Source organism: Acomys minous (genome assembly GCF_964271855.1).
Source record: "Acomys minous genome assembly, chromosome: 3".
Taxonomy (NCBI): Eukaryota; Metazoa; Chordata; class Mammalia; order Rodentia; family Muridae; genus Acomys; species Acomys minous.
Window position 1 is genome coordinate 104,146,640 of NC_140485.1, and position 24,719 is coordinate 104,171,358.

General features: G+C 42.3%; 1 protein-coding gene across 8 annotated transcripts in view; it reads right to left on the reverse strand.

The window, feature by feature from the left end:
* MCM9 (minichromosome maintenance 9 homologous recombination repair factor) overlaps positions 1–17,467 on the reverse strand; it is a 77,045-nt gene extending 59,578 nt beyond the window's left edge. For 2 of the 8 annotated variants that reach the window (XM_084777312.1, XM_084777314.1), the window contains exons 1-7: positions 17,187–17,466; positions 14,205–14,523; positions 12,619–12,935; positions 10,069–10,150; positions 6,616–6,816; positions 4,120–4,245; positions 2,611–2,730 (exon numbers count right to left, since the gene is read on the reverse strand). In XM_084777312.1, coding sequence (XP_084633438.1) covers positions 2,611–2,730; positions 4,120–4,245; positions 6,616–6,816; positions 10,069–10,150; positions 12,619–12,935; positions 14,205–14,508 — 1,150 coding nt within the window. In that variant the 5' untranslated portion in view covers positions 14,509–14,523; positions 17,187–17,466. Of the gene's footprint in view, positions 1–63; positions 2,050–2,610; positions 2,731–4,119; positions 4,246–6,615; positions 6,817–10,068; positions 10,151–12,618; positions 12,936–14,204; positions 14,524–17,186 lie in introns of those variants that run through there. The other 6 variants (XM_084777318.1, XM_084777315.1, XM_084777317.1 and 3 more) reach the window with 6 other exon arrangements.
* Positions 17,468–24,719: the final 7,252 nt, after the last annotated feature.

Here is a 24,719-nt window from a genome sequence, read left to right on the forward strand (position 1 = left end):
TTCTAGACAGCTTTCTAGAGACAATTTTTTTTGAAGAACAGTTTTAGACAGGAATTCACCAAATAAATGGGCCAAAAGCTTATTTTCTTTAATAAGAAATAGGTACATTGAAGTTTTGATCCATTAAATTTACAGTAGAATATTTTCATTTGGGTCTTGGTGATGAGATGCAGGACTGCCATAGGATGCAAGTTACGCAGTGCCTTCACATCTAAGCTTTATACTGCACTTCTAAAGTCTGAGGAGAGGAAAGGGCTTTTGTTTAAATATAGACTCTTAAGTTGTACATATTTCTTTCTATTTTAAAAGGTGAATTTGTGAAACAAAGTCTTGTTAAATATTAAACTTTGAAATTTAATACTCCAGATTATTACAGTATTGTCCATTACCCAGTTCATAGATTTTAAAAATAAAATACTTCTGACTACTAAACCTATGAAAATAAATCTCATTTTTTTCTAACTGCAGTTAGAAAATGTTAAAAAAATTCAGTGTTCAATACAGTAGGAAAAAGCTTATTAGAAATAAAACATACAAACTAAATCAAGTAAAGCAAGTCACTGGAGTATTCAGTCTGATTATAAAAACCACTTTCTAATGACATTATATGGTTAGGTTGTTATATCACTTTTAAATGTATATCCCATTGTCACAAAAGTTTGATACATAAAACTACTGCCACTGCTCTATAGAACTTAAAATAAATGAATAGTAATAGAACTGTCTAAATTAATCATTAAGAACTAAGAAACTAGCATATGTAGGTATTTTCCTCCTGTTTAGCCTCATTTACAAACACTATGTCTGAATTATACCTAAAAAGCTTAGAGCCTGCCCACCCCGTTCTCTTTTTTTTCTTTCTTTTTTTTTGAGATAGGGTCTCTCATGTAGCACTGGCTGTCCTGAACTCACTATGTAGATCAGGCTGGCCTCCAATCTGGGGCTCTCGCCCGCCTCTGCCTCCCGAGGGCTGGGATTAAAGGCATGTCCCACCACACCCAGCACCATTTCCTCTTTGATGAGAATAAATGGTGAATTACATGCATGCACCATGCATGCCACTGGAGAGCTAGGTGAGTGGTTGGTGAAGGTATCCTTTGAGCTGAGGAAACATTCCAGAAAACTGAGGAGTCATGCTTGCATTTGCTCATTCATGGCAAGAAAGTCTATTGGGGCTACCAGCATGATCCATGGGTAAAGGTGCCAAGCCTGACGACTTGAGTTCAGTGCTCTGGATTCACGTGGTGGTAGGAGAACACTGACTCCCACAAGTTGTCATCTAGTCTCCCTATGTGTGCACACACAAAATAAGTAGATGAAAGGTAATACAAAATGTAAAGAAAAGAAAGATTATGGCATGGTGTTATATCACAGTCCATAGTGTGGAATACTGTATGGCCCTCCAACACAAGTATACATTTACATGAGAGTAGCTCTTTGCCACACCTTACTGTGTGTAGCCTAACTCCCGTGGACTACAAAAGAGTGACAAAAGGCCACTGACATCTTCTGAGTGGGTAAGAAGTGGTGATACGTTCCTCCACTTATAAAATCTTTGCCAACCTTTTCTTACCTTTGGACTATGATCTTGACATTTAAAATGTGGGAAATGTGCTAATTCACTTTACATTTTCATTCACACTTTGAAGTCATAGCCATTTGTTGTAATATTACCTCAGTTGTCTGACATTAATAATGGCCTGCATGATGGCACGGGCTTGTTTCTTGACAGCCTACATAACTGGTTAGGAGTCATTTCATGTCATTACACGTAGTCTGGTTGAGGGTGGTATATGTAACACACACTCGCCCATAAGGAGTTGAGAATGGATGGCAGTGCTCTTGATCGCCCTCCTCTTGTGGTATTCTCAATTCACAGATCCCATCCTGTCAACACTTGCTAATTCTGTGTTGAAAGTCCTTCGATGGAACTATTGAGCTATTTTCTTTCATGATGAATTTCAGAGTTTAAGTGTCTTCTAAGTACTCTTGAGGAGAGACCACAGCAATAAGGCTATCTTAACATGTAAAATATATGACAGCAAACTCCTATTTTTAGTACAGGAGAAATAACCAAAACTAAATGTAGAAAACATCAAGACACAGTTTAAAAAATTATTTTCTCTAAATTTCCTGTCACTTTATAACTAGATATTAACAGTCTATCTGTAAGAGCTTTTCAACATACTTTGCTGAATTACTGACAGTGTATGAGCAAAATCTCTTAGTATGTATTTCTAAATGCACAAATCTCCCTAAGAGGTGTCATTGGGAGCCAGTGTTGTCCATGGAAATGCCTTAAGCTATATGCCATCTATAAATGAATTCATCATAAATGAATTTCCATATTTTGGTGTTCTGCTTGGTAGATCTTTATAAACTGACATCTTCACATATTCCTACATAAAACTAAGTTCCAAACAGAGGACATGGACCTTTTTGAAATATTTTCTTAATAGTACACAAAAGGATGATACATTCCCTTCAATTTTTGGCAGTAACTCTGAAAAAACTGATTCAAAATATGTTCTACAACAGGTACATTTTCATAAGAAAATAATTGTGTTTGCTTGTGCATTAAGTTAGTTAGTTAAAACTGTCATACAGTACCTGCACTAGTAGATCCAATTCCTGTGGTCAAAACAGACCTTGGTGTAATCTTTGCTGCATATTTGAGGAATTGCGATTTCCCTGTGCCAGGATCCCCAACCAATAAAAGGTGAGATTCACCTAGAAAAAGTATATGCGTAAGTGTTAAAAATTCTTAAAAGGATCTATGAATAATACCCTATGAATAAAAAAGAGTGGCCCATATGAGGTGCCAACCCAACCCATTTTATATATTTCTGATGTTTTATGCAAGGCTTTTCAAGGAAGGAGCTAACTAAAAATCTTTAGAAAATTTAGCTGTCACAAATATAGCAATGTTTGATTACTGAATGTGACATTTAAAACTTTAAATCTTTTAATAGAGTATGTGCTATTTCCAGATGCTTAGGCCCATGTTTAACATTTTAAAAATCCTTGACTTATAAACATTTTCTGATTTTTATCTATTTTTAAATTCAAACTAATGTGATTAAAGCTGTCCGTATAAGGCTTTATTTTATTTTCTGAAGTACTTCTAAATGGTGGGGATTTTATAAGTGCTTTATACATATCAAGCCATTATGATTATATTAACTGAATAAAAACATTTTCATTTATATAAATTCTAATAGCTTAATTGAGTATCTACCTTAAAATGATACAGTGTTCAATTTCACACTCAACAGAAATATCTGCCTGTCCTATGGCAGATATTTTCATTGGGCAAACAAATTTCTTTAGGAGTAAGTATTTTCTGAGTACATTATAAGAAACCATTATTTAAGCTCAACATTTGGCAAAGTGCCTTGAGGATAACAGATGATCGAAATATACAGTTTATAAACTGCGTCTGTCTGTCTGCTACTCCACTATATGGTTTTAGAGTTCTGCTAACATCCTGGCTTAGGGGAATGTTATTTTAGTCCTCTGGTTAACTCTGGTGATAACAGTCCTGTGTGTGCCATGATTGCTTTCTGCCACTCAGGTAGTGTTGCACATTTGGAGTAGTCTTTGCTTGAAGTGTGACCTGCAGCAGCAGCTCCTGACAGATGGCAGATTTGCTGTCTCCTATCAGGAGAATCAGCAGCAGTCACAGTCACAGATGGAGACCAGCTTGGAGACATTAAGACACAGCATTTCTAATCTCTCTGTCGTGCTTTCTCTTTCCCTTTTGAGTCAAATGAGCCAATTTTGTGGCACCTTTACAGGCTTGTAGTATATAACCACTGAAAAATTTAGTGATTTCTTTCATCTTTCTGGAATTATAGAAAGTGGCTTCTGATAAATATGGATATAGACTAAGTATGAACAACCAGTTATCAGAAACTTTATTTAGAGAACCAACAGCTCTATAGGCAGCTTCTAACATTAATTCTTTAACTCAGTATAGAAAGTAAAGGATTTTATTTTGGCATTTTTAAACATGTGTGCCATTATAATTCACCCGGCAACAAGCAGTTTTTGTTCAAGAAAGAGGAGTCACCTTTCCCCTCTATAATGTTAGTATTTCTCAAAAGAGTATATACTGACCTCTGACCCTGGTTCCTGCAGCATCAGTTCTTTGGATTCCGCCTGCCAGTACCATGGCCACGGCAAGCTTTACTAGATACATCCCAAACACTTGAGGACACAAGCTGGCCAATATCTCATTCCTCCCTGGGAAGTGAGGAAGATGACACGTTATCAGTAGTTTTCTAAGAGCGCTAACTGAAATCTCCCTGTCCCGTAGTGCTTTCTTATAAACACATTCTTTGCGCCAATTAAAATCATAAGGAAGGCCAAGTCGAATGAATAGAGAATGAGTAGCTCTGTTTAGTTTCTGATTTTCTATTTCATTTCTGGTTTTCAAGATGATCCTGGAAAGTAGCCCAAGGTGGTTGATTTCAAATGTTTCCCTCTGTCGCAGTCTCCCAAGTGTTAGGATACATGCCACCATAGGGCACTAACCTTGTTTAAGTTCGTTCTGGATTTAGTGCCACAAAGAGTGGCTTCTTGCCTGGCTGCTACCTACTTAAGTTTCTATAAATTGGTCATACTGAATAAAAGAAGGCATTTCCTGTTCACTCTCAACTTTCATCCCTTAACATAAGCTGTCATCTGTTCTCAGGTAATGTCACTAAAATCATCCCACTACTTAGTTAAAAGAAAATATTCAGCCTTGGCAATGAGGCATTGTAACTGGTAACTTTTACAGAGCTAAGCTGGGGTTTGTGGAGCTTCTGAAACTACAAAAGAAAGACGTAGTAAAGTTAATTCACCTTGCAAGTTGACTTGATGTGTGTTCTGATTATTTGGGAAAAATTTTTTTAATAAGTTACTGTGGTATCAGCATATTAAAGTAACTGCAAAATACAACCCCAGTAATCCAAGGTCCAACTGTGTGCCTTAAATAAAAGCACCAGATCTGGGAATTGCTCTAGTGTATTCATAAGTAAAGCATTTCACCCAGGCACTGGTCTGAGCTAGTGACTGACCTGAGCCTTGGCATGATTGGTTGCCCCATGTACAAAGACTACTCTTTACAATGAGTCAGAATCATTTTGGGGTTGGGGAATAAACCAACCCTGGAGCTGCTTCCCCACGCAGTGGCTCAACACTGACTCAGTGGCAGGTACTCGGTGATGAGCCCTAGAACAGCAGGGATGGTAGAGAGCAATCCCTTATTAAAGGAGACCAGAAGGAGAGCATAGCCAATCTAGTAGTGCACCGACTACTAGAGGGCAGCGTTCCCTTTCTAGATAGTCAGTATAACACCGGTATATCCAGGACAGCAAGAGAGTTCATCCATACTAAAACCTGTTGCCTAATTTCCACGGTGTCTTTGTAACTTACAAGGTTATCATACTTATTCTTCCTGTATCTGACAAATGAGTTGTATAGCTACAGTTTCCTAATTATAAGACAGATCTTCAATCACCAGCACAAAGACCTGGGAATCTCTAGGGAAGAGTCAGTGTGATGCAGGCAGAAGAGCTCTGGCACTGCAACAAATTCGGAATGAACATAGCCAAAGAAGCACTACACCTAAGAACAGCCAAGATGTATGATTGTTAACAGTGAAGAGGACTTTGGGCTCTTTTCTACCCTGGTTACATAAAAGGAAGATTGGGGAACACTACATGTATCACACTTGGAAGATTTTTTTTTTTAATCTTACAAAATAAAAGCAAACTTTATATATAGACAAATTGAAGCCTTATTTTGTGAGGTAAATGTCTGGTTTGGTTTGTGATTTGAGAATAAAATCCTACACATTAGAATGGAGATAAGGTTTATTTGTCTCAAGAAACCTCCAAAGAAGAATAAAAACAAGGAAGATTTCATGTTTTATACATGTGGGGTTTTTTTTTCCAATAAAGAAAAAATGTTTTCCAAATCTCAGGCTGTGATGTTTTATAAACTTAACACCTTGTAAGCGCACAGAATTACTGCTGTGATGACTGTGTATCATCAGTCTTACACTGACTCCCTGTTTTAAAACCCTCAGATAACAGTCTTTATTTCAAATATGCTAGAAAACCATGTATTTAATGCTGACCTTTGTTTAGTACCCTGCACCCACATGAAAAGCTGGGCATGGTGACACATGCTTGTAATCCCCAAACAGGGGAGGCAGAGACAAGTGATCATCGGGCCTAAGTGACTAGCAAGTCTAGCTAAAATATGAGTCTTCTATTGGAGTAAACCAACTTGCTTCCAGGAATTGGGGTGGTTACAGAGGATAAGCAAACAGGTTGGGTCTTTAAGAATAACATAAAATATACCTCTGGCTTTCACATGCATGCGTGCGCACGCGCGCGCGCACACACACACACACACACACACACACACACACACACAAGAAATAACAAAATTTGAGTGCCAGAAATGGACTTGAAAGGAAAACTGCTATTAAAGATACTGATTAATGATGCCCCTTCAGTAAAGCTGTTGTCTTGCACAGCACATAAGCTGTTTGCAAGTCATATCCTATTTACTGAGTTGAATGCAGGCAACTACGGTAAGCCTTATGCCTTAATCACAAACCTGCAAAGGGGTCACTCTTATAGTATTCCCAGAACTCTTCAAATTCTTTTCGAGCATCCTCATCCATGACCATCCCTGAGGACTGCTCATTATTCACTTGGACATAGTTGGACTTCAAGACAATCTCCACTTCACAGCGTACATCTCGCTGAAAGGGTTTCCACCGTTGCATTACAACCCCATAGATGGTGAGGTCATCTCCTAGGGAAAGCACCACATTAGTCTAGCATGAGTATCACGCATAGTGGCTTAACACTGAAGCACTTGATGAAAGACCAGAAATTAGACATAAGCCCCCCAACACTTTCCCCCTAGTAAATATATTCATTCAGAAAGCAATTTTAGGCAAAAACACCCCAGATTCTCAGGCCCCAACAAGAGTTAGCTTCTGAATATGTAAAGTCAAGAGCATTTTTAAAAATCTGCAATATAGCAATCACTCAGTCATTACCCTTTATTGGGAATACTGTGCTAGATGATTTATTTAATCACTGTCATGTCGGGTGACATGCTCATTCTCCAGCCAGAAAGTGAGACCACATTAGCTTGGAATCGGGAAGGGAGGCAGCCTTGTGCTGTCTGGCATGTACTTTTCATATTTTATGTGCTCATACCGCACACAACGCACTGTGTCACTTAACATGTAGTTAAGAATGCCTGACATCCAGTATTTTAAGATTATAAAAAAGGGACCAAAACAAAAAAATTTCATAAACTTAATCCTAAATTTCAGTCACCATGAATGCAGATATTGACTGTATTTGATCCCAATCTTGGTATTTATATTTTGTACAACAAATACCATCTTGATGTCCTCTGAAAGATTCCACCCAGCAGGGGATCAAAACATGCTAAGACTCACAGCCAAACTCTGGGCAGAGCACTGGGAGTCCTATGAGGGGATAGAAGGACCTAGGGGGGACAGGAGCTCCATGAACCAACCATGGACAATGCATGGAGACAACCTAGACCCCTGTTCGGATGTAGCTGATAGACAGCTCATTCTCCACACGGATCCCATAGTAAGGGGAGCAGGGGCTGACTACCTCTGAGGTGGACTCTGGCGCCCGCAATTTGATCACTTTGCCTTGGCAGGCCAGCCTTGCGGGGCCACAGTGGAACAGAGTGCGGGCTATCCTAATGAGACCTGATAGCATGTGTTGAGATGGTAGGGGAGGAGGGACCCCGTCAGAGGACATGGGAAACGGAATGGGGGGAAGAAGGAGGGAGGGCAGGAACAGGAACGGGAGGATATGAGTGAGGGGGTAACAATCAGGATGTAATGTGAATAAATTAAAATAATAGAGACAAAAAACCAAACACCTTGTAACAGGTAATTTTTCATGCCCAAGACTGCCAACCAACTGTGTCTGTGATACAAATGCCTTTCACTGTAAATCTCTATGAGTAATGTTGTCTGAAGAATTTTTGTCTTCCTGGAGAAGGGTTCGTAGGTGCTAACCACATAAAAATGGGGGTGCTAGTGTACACTCTACCAGGCACTTTTCTAGCTAAATGCGACTTCATGCCAAGTGTGGACGAATACAGTAAATGTGTTTTACATATCTGTTTCCAAGAGTTTTCACAGGGCTTTCAAGGTCAGTCTACAATAATGGCATTGTACTGTTTTCCCTCGTAGAGTTTTTAGATGAAAATAACTGCAATAAATTGACATGGACACTGACTGGAAACATGCCCTCATCGTCGTTCTGGCACACTACCCTGAGGTCCTTTCCACATTCATGAAATGAGGAACTTAATTTTAGATATAGTACCCATTAGTTAAATTCACACTTTGATAAGTACTATGGAAACCTCAGAATAATGAAGAGTGGCCAAGAACAGCAATTTCAATAGGACTTAATGTAAACCCTATTGCCACTGTTCTTGAGCAAGTTAGCTGACTGAGTCATGATACTATAATGAAAATTGGATCATATACAAATATATAATTAACATATACAAATTATAATAACAATTTATAATTAATGGGATCTCAACAAGTATTACTTATTATTATGGTAAAATTACCTTGCACTTATAGAGCATTTAAAAATAGTTAAATACATAAGTAGTTTTTTATATGCAAATATTTATTGAATAGCAGATTCATGTGTTCATTGCAACTGTGAAGTTCATGGTTACAGAACATTCACTTACAATTTTTGTATTTTTCTATAGTTAGTATCCAAACTATTAATGAGGCTACAGTTTTCCCCCTTGACTGTTCTGACCTCTGTGTGCCCTCCCTTCCCTGCAGCTTCGGCCCTGCAGACACCCCCCAGTCAGGCCCACCCCTTTGATCCTTAGCACAGCTGTGAGCACAACAAGGGAACACTGCTCTGAGGAGTGTGCATGCCAGAAGAGCAAGGGTTACAGTTGGGTTTTCTGAAGATTTACCTATGTAATGTATATGAGTGCTCCTCATAGGTTTGTAGCTAAGGGTAAATGAAACAAAGGCTGTAAGATGCTGCTTTCACCTGTCCGTTAGTATTAATGGCATCTGAAAGAAACATAGCTTAAGATTTCAGCACAGCCATAGTTCAGTTGCAGTGAACTACAGGGAAACACTGTTCTCTACTAAAAAATCCTTTTTCAGATCTGCATCACTCTATTGTGCTGTCATCAGCACAAAGCAGAGAGAAAACACTTACTCCTTTTGTGTAGGTATCAGCAAGATTTTTAGTAGCATCTGACAGTCACACCCTGAGTCCTTGTCTCCCTTCCCCCTGCCCCACCCGCCGGCCCCCACCCCCCCTTCAGTTAAGCATGACACTGAAAAGAGCCCCGGGTCAGAAGTCAGCTGCCTGGATCTACATTCCAGTTCTGCTGCTTAAGCCCTTATATGCTGTTGGGTAAGACCAGTTCCTTGTAGGAAAAGCCAGCAACAGCAACAGACCGCTGAGCCCCAACTTAGCTCTTTCTTCCTTGTCTCTCCCCAAACCCAAGTCTTCATAGGGTGAACATTTAAGCCCAGCCCCACCCCCACCCCCGGCCAACCCCGCCCCCAATTCTCCTGTCAGTGACCTTGTGGAAAATAAACTTAAATAACAACTATTTAGAACCTTCTATACAAACTACCAGAAGTTTACTCTTGCTGGCTACATACAGTAACACCCATCTGTAGTCCCAGCTACTAGGGGATGGGGCTAGGGGTGGGAAGGGGAGGAGAAGAGGACAACTCAAGCCCAAGAGTTCAAGACTAACCAGGGCAGGCTGGAGAGATGGCTCAGCGGTTAAAAGCACTGGCTGTTCTTCCTGAGTTCATGAGTTCAATTCCCGGCACCCACATGGAAATGCACTACTGTCTGTAACTCCAGTTCCAGAGGATCTGACACCCTCTCATAGACATACGTACAGGCAAAACACCAATGCAAATAAAATAAATTAAAAAAAAAAAAAAAAAAGACTAACCAAGGCAGCCATCTCAAAAACTAGAAAAGAATTCCTTACCAGATTTGCAACTGTCTACTAGGTCATCTTCCAGAATAACCTTCATAGATCGTGGGATACTTCCAACAGCCAGCCTTTGTGCCTAGCAAAAAACAAAAACCAAAAAACCACATACTGAGTGTGCTCAACTAGATGCTAAGAATCCAAAAACATAGTAGCACTTGAAATTGCTTCCATTTCTCTGACATTATCATATAGTTTATGTAATAGGACTTAAGAAAACTTTATGGAAATTATGACTAATATCAGCTTAAGACTTGATTAGCACAAGCTGGGTGTGAGATGGTACACTTCTTTAACCCTAGCTCTTGGAAGACAGAGGCAAGTGGATCTCTGTGAGTTTGAGGCCAGGCTGATCTTACATAGTGAGTTCCAGCACAGTTGGGAGACCCTGTCTTGAAGAAAAAAAGAAAGAAAACAAACAAACAAATCCGCTAACACTAGGGGCTGGAGATATGTCTCAGCCATTACAACTCCTTCCTATGCTTCTGGGTGAGCAGTGTCACAGCCGCCTGTGACCCCAGCTGCATAGGATCTGCCACTCTCTGGCCTCTGTGATGTGCACACACGGAGATCTGTACATATGCGCAGATACAAAAATACAACTGAAAAATAAGAATTCACTAAAGCAGAGTAAAACTAAAACACAAAATATAGGAACTATCTCCAACTATAATCTACATTGTAGATTTTCAAAACAAACATTCAACTGAAACTTGGTGACAAAGTACTTATTTGGCAACAGAGAAACATTTCTTCTATACACTCTAGCCCCAAAATCCAGGGAATCAAGCAGTCCCTGCACCCTGTCTTTATTCCCCGGGGACAACACCTTGAAAGTGACTTTCCCAAGCCCCTGTGCTTAGCTGTGGTCGTAAGATGAAGTCCTGGCCGGCAGCACGTGAGCAGTCATGAAATAGCTGCTGACGAGACTTGCTTGGATGGCAGCTGCATGTGGCCATCCTTCCTTCCTTGTTTTCTGACTAGAATACAGGTGTCAGGAAACGGACCATAACGCACCACAGGAACAGAACCCGTTTCTCAAGAACAGCAGGAAAATCCAGGCATAGCGGCACATTCCTATAATCTCAATCTCTGCGCTTGGGGGACTGAGGCAGGAGGATTACGGGAGTCTGAGGCCAGCCTGGGATACATGTTGTGGCAGTGTGGCATCACGTAAAAGGGAAAAACAAAACCAAACCAAACCATGGCCTTTGCTATCATGTACCCCAGAGTGGGCCTGGTTTGTGGGGGAGCATTCTGATGTCTGCTTCGGAACAAAGACTGTCCTCTCCATTTACTGACCAGCACAGCAAGCACAGTCTCCAACAGGAATAAAGCATTCTTGTCTTAATGTTTTATGGGCATCTCATGTGGAAGGAAATTGTTCTTTTCTGGCCCAGTCGTCTCTGAACACCATGCAATGCTACCTCCAGACATTATACATGGGTTACTTTCGACGTTCTGTGTGGAGGGGGGAGGGGGATTGCTTTCCGGTGAATGGTTTTAGGTCTAGGTCACCGCATCGTACACACATACGTTGTTCTGAGCCACAGGGACGCGTGAGTCATGAAGAAGTAGGGAACAGGTACACTGGGGAGCCCAAAGCATAGTAAGGGTGACTACAGAGTTTCCTAAAAGTCAGTTCATTATAAACAGACTGCCTGTACAGCATATAGGCGGAGTGAGTACAGACTAGTCACAGGACGGGCCACGGTTTGAAGCGTAAGGGCCAGCTGCACAAAGTATTTCTCAGAAGGTATTCTGACACACGGTGAGTTCCAGGTCAGCCTGGGCTACTGGGAGAGACCTCGTTAAATAAAACAGTGGCGGGATAAGAAAAGTGAAGCGTCAGGATCCCATTCTGAGGCGCCCATATGCTGGCCTCCAGCTGCCTGTCTTATTCACATGAGAGAGCAAACCTTTGATTTAAGGAAAGGAAATTAAGTTCCCCTTTGTTTGTTAAAAAGAGACAATGCAGACTTTTAAAAATCGAACCAAACCCCAAACTCTGCGCTTGCCAATGTTTGGCGACCAGTTAAACTGACTGAATTTTCTCATGTGCCTAAGTACAGCTAGTTAAGAAGGTTTAACATGAACTTTTTGTTCATTTACTTATTTTTATGATATGGGTGTTTTGTTGGAATGTGTGTCTGCACCACATGTCCATGCAGCACCTGTGTAGTCCAGAAGAGGGTGCTAGAGCCACTAGAAGTGCAATTGCAGACAGCCAACAGGCAGGTGCTGGAAACCAAAGCCAGCTGATCTGCAAGAGCAGCACAGAGAGCTGGCTCTCTAGCCCAATGGTTCCTTTTAAATTTTAACCTGATTAAGTCGTTCTAACGTCTTATCAGTACTCTAAAACAGTGATTATATCCTGGTTTATAAGATCTACATTCTAATACATTTGACAGTTTTGATTTTATTCTTCTAGAAAGTGAAGGTACAGGGCCATTTGTTCCCGTTCTGTGTTCTCCAATCCCAGCCATTCGACTAGAAGAAAACATCACCAAATCTGTTATTTTTTTCCTCATTGATTTGATCATTTACCTGCTCCTGAATTTTGATTTCCTGGTAATCGCGACATCTGGCAGGATGTGAAGATAAATCTGAGAGGCAGGTGAATTTTGAGGAATCACAGCTCTCTAAGCTTGGGCACGAAGATGGCCGGCAGAAGGCGTAATACTGCTCGAAGTCAGCCGTCACCACAAACACATGCTTGCATTTGTTGCACATGTAGTCCCGCTCGAACTCCAGGACCTTCACCAGACTCGTTCGAATCACTGTCCCAGTGACAGATAAAAAGTGTCCCACATCCTTGGTTTTAGGGATGTGTTCCCTTACCAGTTCAGGACAAACAGGCAAACCTAATGGGAGAATGACATCACCAATTTATACTTTGATAACAGATTCCACAGAATATTTCTTTCACAGAAAATATTATAATAATATAATTTCAGGAGGGAAATGTTTATGTCTTATTTTTACTTTGTACTCTGTATGTGGGGGTGGTACACATGTGCAGAGACCAGACACTCATGTCCAGTGTCTTCCTAAATTATTTCTTGATGTCGTATTTTGTGACCATGCCTCTACTCAACCTGGAGCTCACCAATCCCATGAGACTGGCTGGCCAGCAAACCTCAGGGATTGTCCTGTCTCTTCCCCCAGAGCGCTGGGATTACAGGTGCTCGTACCAGGGCCAGCATTGTACCTGGGTGCTAAGGATCCAAACTTAGGACGTCCCAGTTGTATGCCTAGTACTTGGTCATGTTTCTGTTTTACTTTAAAAAATCAGATCATCCATTCAATCAAGAAAATAACTACAGATTTTGGACAACAAAAATTAATGGATTCCTTTGAAGCCAGCTCTCTACAAACTACATGCAGGACTAAGAAGTGGTTCTCATATAGACAGCTGTCTCAGTTCAGTAGCAGCTAAATAGACAACTAACCACACTTAATGGTCAAAATTCTGCCACCTGTCTCTCATAAAAGCAATGTATTTGGTCATCGCTGCACACATCAAAAGCAGAGTGACAAAGAGACGGGGCCATGATGACCAGTGGGCCCATGGGATTTTATTCTTCTTAGGTTCAGGATTTAAATATGACTGCTTTCAAGCTTTGATTATATAAAGCTTTGCCTACACAGCACCTGTCCTGGACTAGGTTTGTAGACCAGGCTGGCCTTGAACTCACAGGGATCTGCCTGCCTCTGCCTCCCAAGTGCTGGGATTAAAGGAGTACACTAACCACAGCCGGCTAATTGTTTTTAAAATTCTTTTTAGATTAATTTATTTAATGAGAGTGAGAAACAGAGAGAGAGAGTGAAGGGGGGGAAGTGGGAGAGGGAGAAGGAGAGAGGGAGGAAGAGGGAAGGAGAGAACGTGTATGTGAGCAGTACACACGTGGAGGTAAGAAGCCAACTTCTGGGACTCAGTTCTCTTCTATCATATGAGTTCTAGGGATCAAACTCAGGCTGTCAACCATGGTAGCAAGCATATTCACCTGCTGAGCCATCTTGCCTGCCTCAAAACAACAATATTTTCTTAGTGCTCTGAGTATTGTATGTGTTATGGTTTATTCAAATCTTCCCAGAATATTACATGCCAACAACATCCTCTCATGACTTACCTGATATCCTGGCGTGCAGATTCTGCTTCATAGAAAAGCCCTGAGGCTCAGGAAGGGACTGCAGAATTGCCAAGGCTGACCTTCGAAGTGCACTGTCAAAAACAGTTAGTACTTCGTTGGGGAACACGGTGAAATAATCTCCAATTTCCATGTTGGTCTCGAAAAGGGTCATGGCGTTAACCACAACTGGGTAGTGAGCATCTTCATCTCTTTCTTTCAAGATGAGGAGAATATCGTTTCTATGGTACTCAGAAACGTAGGACTCGAACACTTGACCCACCAGTGTGACCTGCTCACTATTCATGTCGAATCGAGGTTACTAAAGAAAAAGAAAGGACGGGATTATACCTTTGCCACTCAAGCTTTGCACACAATTTAACAAGAAGATCCTTTGCTTACAAGCCATCCCAGCTTTGGGGCACACTGTACTCACAAAATAATATCTGAATCCAGTCTTGCCTATAGATGAATTATTCATTATAGTTATGTAAAACATGTGCTTTAAAAATCAGTGAAGTTGTCAGGCAGTGGCATACACCTTTAATCCCAGCACCCAGGAGGCAGAGGCAGGTGGAGCTCTATGAGTTCGAGGCCAGCCTGGTCCACAAAGCTAGTTAATTCTAGGACAGCCAAGGCTACACAGAGAAACCCTGTCTTGAACCCCCCCTTCCCTCACCAAATTACTGAAGTTGGGGCCACAGAGTAGGCCCAGATGGGGGACAGTACTTGTAGGACAAAATCTGGATACCTGTAACCTTCTTACCAGGCTGGATGCAGAAGCACACAGCACACATATAATTCCAGTCCTACTACTGTGAGATGGGTGGTAGAGACAGAATTATCGCTCAAGGGGCCAACTATCCTAGAATATACAGTGCAGCTGCAGAAACAAGAGAAACCCTGCTTCAAGGTGGAAGGCAAGAACCCCTAGTGAGGGGGAGCAGGGCGGGGCTGTCTGTGACATGGACTCTGTTCCCTCTGGCAGGACTGCCTTGCCCGGCCTTAGGAGAAGAGAATGTGCTCAGTCCTGGTGCGACCTGATGTGCAGGAGTGGGGTGGTGGGGGGGGGCTCCCCTCTTCTGAGGGGAGGATGGGGGAAGAAGGAGGGAGAGTGGGAGTGGGAGGAGAGGAGGGAAAGGGCTATGATTGAGATGTGAAATGAATAATACTTTTTTAAAAAAAAGCCAACTTCTGATTTCCACCCAGGTGTTATAGTCAACACACACCCATTCTGCCCACCCCCCACATACACATACAAAAAAACAAAAAACAAAAAAGAAAATAAAGCAGTGAAGTCCTTCCGATGCAGCAGCTATCTTCCAGTAATTGCATAAAATGATGACTATGAAAGAGGAGAGGAAAGAAAAATAAATAAATAAATAAATAAATAAATAAATAAATAAAAGAGGAGAGGCTCCACTCTGTATTCTCGAAGCTCTTCTATTGGCCACATACATGCAAATTTACGAGACAGGTTGTAGACACCCAAAGGGTTGGGTGCTGTTCAAAAGCATGCCCGGCAAATGTCACCAGAGCACAACTGGGAGGGCCTACCAGGGTCAGTGTGCTGATGGCACTGTGGTAAACACACACGTTAGAGGGTCTGCCCAGGATGGACGTGCATTCTGAGCAGCGTGGGTGCTCCAAGAAGTAGGGCGGATTCCTTAAACAGTGCAGAAAAATAATGTGGGGAGGGGCCAAGCAGAGAGGCAGCTGCGGTCAACTTGAGCACTGGCCAGCTGCTCCCGAAGAGGTGTGAGGTCATGGGAGAGATTCAATTTAAATAAGAGGACAAATTCCAGAGAAGAAACTGTTAACTGCACTGTGGGGGTGGGGTTCACAGTACCTGCAACTAAGTCTCAGTTTGGAAACACAGCAAGTCCCTAAGCAAAGGTGTGCTTTTAATTGGACTTATTTTATTTACACAAAGCAGAAGACTGATATAAAAGTTCAGTTAAAGTGCAGTTTTGCATCCCCTAGCCGGATCACACTGGCTACTTATTAGCAGTATTCTGCCTTCTTGAAATTCGGCTTAGCTGGGAGGTATGAAAGGTCTGAAGTTACACCAGAGTTAATCCAAGCATACTGGCAACTATAGGAGGCTAGTATGAGATTAAGAGATAAATAATTTTTCGGAGAATCAGTGAAAGTCAGTCAACACTAAAACACTAAGCAACTTGGTTTTGGTTAGGTTAACAGCATAATCGGCCAAGAGCAAATCGGTAAAGCATCTGGAGAAGGATCACATAGTATTTCATGATGTCTTTGCTGAAAAATAATAGCCTTACCCTCAAAGTGACTAAACGTAAATCTTTAAAATTTCACAGATACAAAGAAAGTGTGGAGCACCAAACTTAGCAATCTGAAAAACAAAAAAGCAACCCCAACGGAGCCGAAAGAGGGCAGGTGAAGAATTTTAAGTTCATAGTAAGGGCAGGTTACATTTTAGACTAGTTTGACCGGCAAATTACAGTGTCAAATGGGCAACCTCCTTGCAATCACCTAAGTTCGCCAACCCACAAACGCAGGCATTCTGATAAGGACTTAAGCCACTCATTTGTCTGGGGCACGATGGTTGTACAACTATCAAATTCCCTCTCCTTTTGTTGAGTATCTGGCATCCAAACAGATGAAACGGCTTTGCTTTAGTTCATTTAGCTCAGGGCAAGGTTGCGCGCCAAAAAAAAAAACCAAGAGCAGTCTAGGAACAGAGCCTTGGATAGCTGAGGCTCAAGCAGCCCCGCCCCCCGGGAGCTGTGGCCCCGCCCCGTCCGGAGGCGCGCGCGTCTCTGCTCCGCGTTGCGCTCCACTCTCGGGCGCGCGCCTCGTTGCGCGCCGCCTGGGATGCTTTCCAGGCTCGGCTTCTCCTCCACAGGTGGCAGGGCCGGGCCTTCCGAGCCCCGCGGGTAGTTAAGAAACGAACGGAGACGGGCGGGACCTGACGCTAACCACGGGAGGGAAACGGCTGCGGCGGTCACTTACGGGCTGACACGCACTGTCTGGGTCGCCGAGGACGCACGGCTCCCGCGGATGCTCACCCTGGGCCAGCCCTGCGCGGCGTGGGAGGGGCGGGGCGTGCGCGCGGCCTCCCTAGGGGGCCGCCTGACGCGGGGGCGCGCAGGCCTCGTCCCGCCGCTTTGCTCCGACCTCGGCAGGACCAGTACTTCCCGCGGACTCGGAGCCGCGCACCGTCTCAACTTTCTGGCCGCGGTGGCTCTTCCGGGTGGTGGACGCAGGCGGGCGCGCGCCCCTGCTGGCGCTGTAGCCCGCGTGCGGGAGGCGGGGTCTCAGGGAGAGGGGCGGGGCTAGGAAGACTGGAGGCCGGGTTTGGGCGGGATGGCGGAGGGGCGGGGATAGGACGATTAGGGGCGGGGCTTGGGCGGGATGAGAGGGTTCGAAGGCGGGCTTAGGGCGGAGTAGTTTTAAGCACGAGGAACTCCGGGGTGGGAACTAGGGCGGAGCGACTGGGGATCCCTGGTGCCCTGTTAGGGCGGGCCAAGGGCGATCTGGGACTCCGTTATGAGTGGTTAGCATCTTCAAATCTTTTTTTCTTTCAGTCTCTGATTCATTTCGAACTAAATTTTATAAATGGTGTATGATTTTTGTATTAGATCTTGTTTCAGAGCTTTCCCTTTCCCAGAAAAGCATTGCGCTGCGCTGATGTAAAAAACAAAAACAAAACAAAACAAACAAAAAACAAACAAACAACAACAACAACAAAAAAGGTTGTTAAAAATCTGTGTGGAGTTCTTAAACTTCATATTCTATTCCAGTAATGTGCTTATGATCTGTCTTCACAAAAATGCCCATGTAAAATACTGAATGCTTTCTCTGTAAAATCAAAAACAAAAAGATGTTTTTCCTCCTCACGTTTGGCCAATATTGGACCAAAAAGGCAAGAAAAAGGAAAGGTACCCAATCGGAAAGGAATACACTGACTGTATTAAGAAAGAGATTAAAACCGTGTAGAAAATACAGTGAAATCTATACAGAGTCTACTAAAACACATAAGTGTTTTTTACTGAATGTAAGCTCAATGTTTTAAAATCAATTGTATTCCTATTATGCTAACAAGAAACACTAGGAAATTGAAATTTTAACTCTAACTGGTGTAAGGATAAAAAAAATATCAGTTTTCCCCCTATATCCTTTGAGTTGGAGGAAAAACATGTGACAGGGATAAATCTGGACAGGAATGAAAATAACCCAGGTGGGAACTTGTGTTTCATATGACCCTTAAAATACATGTCATATTGATTTAGACGGTGGTTCAGCAATGTTTGTTTTAGATTTAATTTTTATTCTATGGGTGTTCTGCCCGAATGTAAGTATGTGCAGTGTGTGTTCCTGCCTGGGGCCGGAGGAAGTTAGATGGGGTGTCAGATCTTCTGGAGCTGGAGTTGGGGATGGTTGTGAGGCCTCCAAGGTGCTGGGGACCAAACTTGGGTCCTCTCGAAGAGCAGCTTAAGCCTGGAGCCAGTTCTCCAGCCCTCAATAAGTTTTTATTTTATTTTCCAGATTTATTCCTGTCTCTTATTTCTTCAGGTCAAAAGATCCGGGAAGAAACCTGCAATTTGGTTATCCTTACACGAGTTACAGTTAAAATTTCAATTTCTTGTTAACATATAGGAATACAATTGATTTTAAAGCACTGATCTCGTTTTCAGTAGAAAAACAAAAACAAGAACAAAAAACCCCCCACTTCTGTGTTTTAGTAGACTCTGTATAGATTTCACTGCATTTTCTATCTGGTTTTAATCTCTCTGAATACAGTCAATGTACTTCCTCATTTGGGCACTTTGTTTTTGTTGCCTTTTTGATCCAATGCAATGTTGACTATACATGAGGGAAAAACATCTTTTTGTTTTTGATTTTACATGGAAAGAATTCAGTATTTCTTTATTTTTAATTGGCTTTGCTGTGTATTGAACTCAAGGCTTTACAAATGCTAGGTAAGCACCTCCCGTGAGCCACACTCTTTTGTGTATGGGCTTAAGAGTGACTATTAATTCCCACAGTCCCTACCTTACTGATTTTGTTAAGAACGGATGTTGGAATCCATCAATGCCTTTTTTCCCCTCTATGTATCTGCTGATAATTCAATGTTCAATTCACATATGGCATATGGATTGGATTGTCTCCTTCTCATTAATGTTACCTTATTTCTAAATAAGGTCTTTAAATGGCAATTAGGATGGTCCGGAGGGAAATCCTGACCACAGATACTCAGGGAAAATGCAGTGGGAAGAGTCAAACAGAGAACATTGCCTCTGCAAGCCAAAGCATCCTTGATGGCCAGAGGCAAGGCAGACTCCTGGAGCCGCGATTTCATAGAATGCTTATGACACCGTAACCCTAGTCAGACTTGGGTTTGGACTTCTGGCCTCCCAAATTGTGAGACAATACATTAAATTGTTGTAAGCCATTCATTTGTCACACTTTGCTATGGAATCCCTACGAAACACACACACACATACACACAAAGGAAAAAACCCAATAATTTGTATTTAACCATGCTTTTGATATAGTGCCTTATTTGCTAACATTTTATTTAGGATTTTGGCATGTGTTTGGGATGTTATCCTAGTTTTTTGTTTGCTGGTTATAGTTATTTTGTTTGTTTGTTTTTGGTTGACTTTAATGCCACTGCCTTTTATGTTAACAGAGTAATTACTTCCAAAACAGTGAACCAGAAAGTTTTCCATTTTGATTTTATAGGAAATTTTATGTAAAGTTGCTATTTCTTCTCTAAATTCTTGTTAGAATCCACCAGAAAACCCACCGTAGCCTGTAGTTTTCTCTGTAGGAAGTTTTTTTTTTTTTAATGTTGTAGAGTTTATTAAATGAACATGGGGAGAGAAGGAAATGGGGGAGGGGTACCCCAGAAAGAGACAGAGACAGGAAGAGTGAGAAGAAGAGAGCGTGTAGGAAGATTTTACTTACAAATTCAAACTCCATACTAGGAGTTATTCTGGCTGTTTCTGAGTTTTAATACTTTGTCTATGAGGGCCTGTTGACTATTTCCTCTTTGTTATCTAATTTATAAACATTGAGAGCATGTCTGAGACCTCTTGAACCGAATGCCCATTCGCATGGTATTCAGCAGTTCACCAAAATACCAATTTCAATGTGTCAGTCTCAAGTAAGCTTAAATGTTGGGGTTCCGGCTTGTTTTGTTTTTTCAAGTCTGTCTCTCCAAATTTCTGAGTGACTGACTTTAAGAAGTATTTCATTTGCAGTGTATGGAGTTTTTGACTTGAAGAGGAAGATGGCGGCGGGGCTTTGTTAAGACCCTTCTGGTACAACATGGCTATTTTTATAGACTTCTGTACTTTAAAAATTCTTGTATCTACTTTGTTAATTAAGTTTTGGTTTAAAACAAAAACCAAAAACAAACAAAAGGAAAAAAGAAGAAAAGGGTCTGTGTTGCATCATTGAATCTCTGGCCCTGGGTGTAGACATGACATTCTGAGTGCCTGTAAGACTACAGAGCCACACCAGGGTGGTTGCTGGAAAAGACAAGACGTATCATTGTCCCCCTACCTGTAAGTGTTCATCCAAATTCGCAGGCTTGGTTGCCCATGACTGTAATCCCAGCACTAGGGAGGTACAGCAGGAAGGCCAGGCGCTCCGTGTCCTCCCTAGCTAGAGCCAGTTCAAGGTCAGCTTGGGCTATGTGAAACCCAGTCTCAAAACCACGGTAACCCGAACTGCTCTGCCAAGTAGCTGCATAGGAAAACACTCTTCAGGAAAGCTGTCTGTGAGACTTTAGAAAATAGTATTTACCCCCGAACTAAACATGGGGGATAGCACAGTAGTTTGTTTAACCATCGTGGACTCTCATCCGAGGAGTGTTTTCTTCTGTAATAAACTCTCTCCCTTACACTATCCTGTGTCCCACCCACTCTCAGTTCTTTCTGTCTTTTCCTTAATTAAATTATAATCTATGTTCATTCTGACGCATTTTCTTTTCTGGGGCTGAGACAATGAAATCAGAAGTCTTGGGGTGGCTCAAGGACTCGGGTGACCATCCCGAGTCCTAGTTCCCTGAGATAAAGCCAAGAAAACAAAACCAAGAAAGGCTCCAGTGCACTCTAAGAAGTTCCTGCAGTCAAGTTTGACAGTCCTAGACATTAATCCTAGGAGAGGCAGAGGCAGATCTTTATGAGTTTAGGGCTAGCCTGGTCTACATAGTTCATTTTAGGTCAGCTAGGGTACACTGTGACTGTCTTGACACAAATAACCACACCTTGCATTGAACCTACTGAAATCTGATGAACTGATTAGAACCATGGCTGTGAAGATTGGAATCCGACAGGTCCAAAACCTAGTTCGCCTTAGGCCATCTTAAGCTCCGTAAGCTGTGTTTCTTGCCAGCCATTTTGAGTGATCAAATAGTCTTGTAACTAGCTGGCGAAGCCCTTTTGAATGTATTTGTTTTTAAGATTAGTTTTACCTAAGTGTTGATGTGTGTCTGTCTGTGTAGGTACCTAGAGAGGCCAGAAGAGGGTGTTGGACCTGCTGGAGTTGGAGTAACAGGCAATTTTCAGTTCCCTGACGTAGCTTCTGGGAATCTAACTTGGGTCCTCCTGAAGAGCAGTGGGTGCCCTTAAACAGCAGAGCCATCTCTCCAGCACCACGTTTGAATATATTAACGTCAGGCCACCACTTTCCACCAACTCCAAAGTTAGGATGTCACCCGATAGCATCCGAGGCCTAGAGCAGAGCGTTCCAAGCTTTGTTGTAACTCGCTTTTGTCGTTTCATTTCTGCTGCTGTGAAAAATAGCCCAACCAAAAGCAACTTTGGGTGAGAAAAGAGCTTATCTGACTTACACTTCTCAGTCCTAGTCCTTTACTGAGGGAAGTCGAGGCAGGAACTTGACAGTACACCTGCTAGCTATTTCACACAGAGTTAATTCTGACCCAAGAACTATCTTTACAGCCAAAGGAAGCATGGCAGAACCCGGGAAGATGGCCGCTGGTTGCTGGCTGGGAGGCTCACAAGCCAGCTGATACTTGGCTAGCTTTTTTATTTTTTATTTTTTTTTAACAGAGTTCAGCACTACCCACCTAAGGATAGTATTTACTACAGGGGGCTGGGCCCTCTTATATCAGTTAAGGATATAGTCCCTCACAGACGCCTATAGGCCAATCTGATACAGGCAGACTCTTCTCAGCCAGGAGTGGTGGTGCATGCCTTTAATCCCAGCACTCAGCAGAGGCAGGCGGATCTCTTGAGAGTTTCAGGCCAGCGTGATCTACAAAGTGAGTTTCAGGGCAGCCAGGGCTACACAGAGAAACCCTGTCTTGAAAAATGAAACAACAAACAATCAAAAACCCTTCTCTCTCAAGTAATTCTGGGCTGAGGCAAATTGGCATTTAAACTTAACCAGCGCACCTGACTAACTCAGGGTTCCATCAATGTACTTGAAAAGCATCTTAATTTTCTTTTGTTGCTATAAAAACTTCCTGAAACAGCACACTGGACTGTGGAACTGGAGTAACTGGGCCGTGGTCACTCATATTTTGCTCTAGAATAAACTACCTGTTATCCCCTCTCAGGCGATAGTTACGGTTTTGAGTCTACACTTAGAAGAAGTATTTATTTTTTTGAGACAGGGTCTTGTTAGGTAGTTCTCACTAGCCTCAGACCTGGTCCTCTGGCTTCCCAAGTGTTAGAATTATAGGTGTGAGCCACCATAAGTTGCTAATAGGGTACTCTCAAGCCTTGTGGTATAGAGCCTTTCACACACACACACACACACACACACACACACACACACACACACACACGTCACCTTTTGAAGCTAAACAATTAGCTTGCAGAAGACAATGACTTATAATGATGACTACTAAATAAACTGAACGGTACAACTGACAGCTGTGTCTACGGTGGTGGCCTTCCATCATGGAGAGAGGAGGGGTCCTCATGACTACAGAAGACCCCCCTTCCCATTCCATTCCAGTCACCACTCCCTCCTGTCCAGGTGCATGGAAGTAGAAAAGAGGTAAAGAAAAAAAAATGACTTGGGGTGGTACTTTAAATGTTTAAAGTTTAGAATTATATCTATTTATTTATCGTGGTGGGTCCTGGGGCTCAGGAAGGTCAGAGGACAACCTGTGAGAGTCCTGGGATTGAACTCAGGGCCACCAAATGCTCTAACCACTGAGCCACATCCCATGGCTTTTGCATGGGACTTTCTGTGGTGCCCCTGCGTCAACCATCTCATGTGAGCAACTCCAAGTAAACTCACTTTTTTGTGAAGCTAGACTTGGTGGACTCATTGGTCTGTTGGTTCCTTCCCTTTTGGGGTAAAGAGACATTTCATTTACATATCTCCAAAAAGTCCCAAGGCAAGCTCGTTCTGATTGCTACGCTGATCTCTGTGGGTGAAGGCCACGCGTAGCTGAAGCAGCCATCAGAAGGGTCACATCCTCCTATTTGCTTACAGTGTTCTCAGGAACTACTTGTTAGCAGGAAAAAGTGACTTCACTTAAGCCTCAACTATATTTGGCCAGCAACTTATAGGTAATAATTATTCAATTTAGTTATTAAAAGTAATAATTATTCAATTTAGTTATCAGAGGTACAATCAGTGGCTTTTCTGTAATACGAAAATCGTTGCCACATAACGTTAGCTTTTTTGCAGATGTGTCACCCATGCTTTGTGTTCACAACCCAGGCCATTGTGAGGCAAGGATGGGTGACGGCATCTGCATCTATTTTGGAGATGCTTCAGCCTATAGTTCTAAACAGAATTACCACAGCCTTCCATCATTCCACCGCTAGCTATGTACTCAAAGGCGGAACTGAAAGGAGGGGACACAAAGCAGATGCCTGCACCAATCCTGGTTCCTCTAGCTGCATTCTTTGGGGCAAGAAAATGATTTGCTAAGACGAAAAAGCTTAAGGTAAATGTGGGGCAAGGGAGATTGCTCAGGGGTTAAAGCACTTGCTGCACACATGTGAGGATTGGAGCGGGTGCCAGGGACTCACATAACCGCTAGGCTGGCATGGTCGCCCACCTGTCATTGAGATCAGCTAACAAGACTTGCCACTTCATGGTTTCTGACATCAACATGTATGTGCACATACATGCAGGCAAAATATATGCACACACAGACATACACACTCACAAAAAAAGCAAAAAGCCCGAATGTGACATCCTTGGGTTTGTGCTTATATGTCAACATGAACTGTGCTACTCTGAAAATGGACAAATGGGCTTTTTTTTTTTTAAAGACAAGTTCTCACTATATAGCCCTGGCTGGCCCTACGTAGACCAGGCTGGCCTCCGATGCACAGAAATCTGAAGCATTAAGACTAAAGGTATGTGCGAGCACGCCTGGCATGACCTGCCTTTTAAGACACATTATAGTAGAGCTTTTTATAGAGTAACTTTGGCCCTAAATATATTAATCATAGATACTAACTGTATTTAAGGTTTAAATCTCATCTAACAGAATCAAAAAAGAAAAAAAAACTATAAACCAACAAGAATTCATATACACAA